At 37.8% G+C, this 2,713-nt stretch overlaps 1 protein-coding gene across 1 annotated transcript in view; it reads left to right on the forward strand.

Annotated features, from left to right (window-relative positions):
- The window catches only part of LOC124917170, a 603-nt gene extending 467 nt beyond the window's left edge, over positions 1 to 136 (forward strand). Inside the window, exon 1 of the mRNA XM_047457664.1 lies at positions 1 to 136. This exon is cut by the window's left edge and continues 467 nt beyond it. Coding sequence (XP_047313620.1) covers positions 1 to 136 — 136 coding nt within the window.
- Positions 137 to 2,713: the final 2,577 nt, after the last annotated feature.

The following is a 2,713-nucleotide window of genomic DNA, read 5'->3' on the forward strand; positions in this document are numbered from 1 at the left end:
ACAATTTGAGTCATTATCTCGGTTTGCAAGTCACTTAGTTGATAAAGAGGAAAACAAAGTGTATCAATTTGTCCAAGGACTAAAGTTAGAAATCTATAAAGGGGTGAGGACTGCTGGAATTGATGATATGCCTTAGTCTCTAGGTTTCCCATTGTTGTATTCTTAGGGCTATAAATATGTCATGAGCTGCACAAGACGTTTTGTTGGGATCCGGCTAGGGTTTTGTTGGATTTTTGGATAGAAAAATATCCCCACAAGTGAGTGTCATTTTGTGTGCAGCCTTGATAATTTATAGCCTCTTTGTAACCGATATTTGTGAGTGAATATATTACAGAGTTGGGCGTTTGCCCGTAATTGTTGTGTGTGTTTATCTTTGCTGAATATTTGATTTATCATTGTGGGTCTGGGCAGAATTGTTGAGTGATTTGTTTATTTCTTTGTGAGAAGTGAACCTCGGAGTTGGCTGACTGTTTTGGTGCGCAAAACAGGCCGCACAAGGGCGAAAAACTTAGTAAAAATTCCGCTGCATAATTGCCTTTGTGACAGGTGGTATCAGAGCCCAAGTTGCTGGATATTTTTCAACAGATGGCCGAAAATAAACCAACCAGAAGTCGTGTTCTAGAGAGAGAACCAAGGGTGCGACACCTTGAAGACTTGGCTGGTGCCCCAACCCCCGGTGGAGAAGATTCTTTATCTATTTTCAGAACAGATTGCCCTAATTCAGATTGGTTGTCCAGGCGGGATACTAATGCTGAAGGTTTGGATTCTGTTGGAAGGAAGGCATTTCTATGCGATGAAGGCCTTGAATCTAAGCGGGATAAACTTGATAGTGAGATCAGGTTTTGGAAGAAAGTTGCTGCTTCAAGATGGGAAACAGTAGCCTGTTCTTCAACATGGTTCAAGGGACGTGAACCAACATTCTTTGGCGGTGTGAAGAGCTGCAAAGAAAGAGAAAAGTTTCTATGGGATCCTGGAGCAGATTGCACAGCAACGAATGTCCTTATGGAGGAGCGGGGATTTAGAATCAACATGTGTCTTATGGGGGATGCAGACCTCTATTGGAGGGCTTGGTTGTTCAAAGATCCTTGTTCAGATCATAAGAAGATGGGCTTGCGGGAAGTCCTCTTAGGGGTTCTAAAGCGGGGATATGTTTGGTCCCAATATAAAGGCCGAGAGAAGGCCTTGAATTTCAAAGCAGCGCCGAGTAAAGGCGAGCAGATTGCTGATTTCCATGCGGGATATTGGATGGGGCAGATCAGGTGTGTTTCTGTCCTCCTAGATGTTGGTGATATCATTCTAGGAAATATGTTTCTGGTCCAAGCAAAGGTGGAAGTGCAGACTTATGTTGAAGTGCTGCCAAGTGGAGAGTCGAATTCTCCCTCCTTTATGGCAGAAACTTGCGATGCTCCAAGGAGAAAGAAGTCGAGAATCGTCGCAAGCTGGGAAGAAATCCAGATCTTCTAAGAGGACTGCAGAGTCCTCCGCTCTAACCAAGGGAAATGTATCAAAGAAGGCTAAAAAGAAGAAGAGGCAGGTGCAGGAGCAGGAGTCCGCTGATGAGAATGTTGATCATGCTGCGATCTTGGAAGAGAAGACCGTGGAATTGATGAGAGGTACCAAAAAAGTAGAGTTAGACAATGCTTTCAGGCAGGTACAAGTGAAGGAGGTAGAACATTACTTGCAATGCCTGGAATATATGATTGAGATGACAGTTCCGGTGCTGAAATCTTTGAGATCCAACACGAACTGAGTAAGTAATAGTTAAACACGTTGAAGACTTTATGATAATGGTTTCTTTTTGGCTATGAATATCTATATTATTTTGTAGTAACTAAGTATTTTTCAGGCATGTTTCAGCCAGAATTGAATTCGTAGGTTGTTTTTGGAACTTTTATTTTTATTATCTCAAGAATTGGTATGTTATCTTGAAGGGATTAAGTTTAGGTTGTTTTTAGAACTCTTATCATTCTTATGTTTAAGTTTATTATCTCTCAGAATTGGAATGTTTTTTTATATCAAACAAGTTAGAAGTATAGAACTAGTTGATCATTTTTATAGCCATTGAAAAATGGATGTTTCATTTTGTTTTGTTGATGACATGTTGTGTTAGGTTAGATTTAGTTACAATGTGTTAGATTAGACTGAATTGGGTTGACTTAAATTTAATTATGTGAGTTCGGCTGAGTTTTATCGGAGAATTTGCAATATTAATTGGTCTATAAACTTTTTGTGTTAAGCTTAAATGAATAATAAGGACACAACTATGGAGGATGAAATTGGAACTGATGATATGGATAACAAAATGTGATGGTTTTGATGCGATAATATGTCCAAATGAGTGAGTCCCTTTGCATTTGTAGCATTTAGATTGATTTTCATGTTTTGGTCAATAATGCATCTGATGATCTTCAAGCACCATAACACATTGATAGAAATGATTGTTATTTGTATATTCATGAATGAAATAAACATTTTATAGAAATGTAATCATATCATATATTTCTATACCCATTCAAATTATAGAAATGTTGATTTTTTACTTTTTTTTTAAAAAAAAATGATTAGTTACCAGGATAGGTCATACAACTAAGGAGGAACTCTTAATTTATTTTATTGACAAATTATGAAAATAGGACATTAATGTTAATATACTAGAAAGTTTATTTGTGACTATTTCTTTATGCCTTCTTCCATTTGGTCTTTAATTACAATA

This window comes from Impatiens glandulifera, unplaced genomic scaffold (assembly GCF_907164915.1).
Source record: "Impatiens glandulifera unplaced genomic scaffold, dImpGla2.1, whole genome shotgun sequence".
Lineage (NCBI taxonomy): Eukaryota > Viridiplantae > Streptophyta > Magnoliopsida > Ericales > Balsaminaceae > Impatiens > Impatiens glandulifera.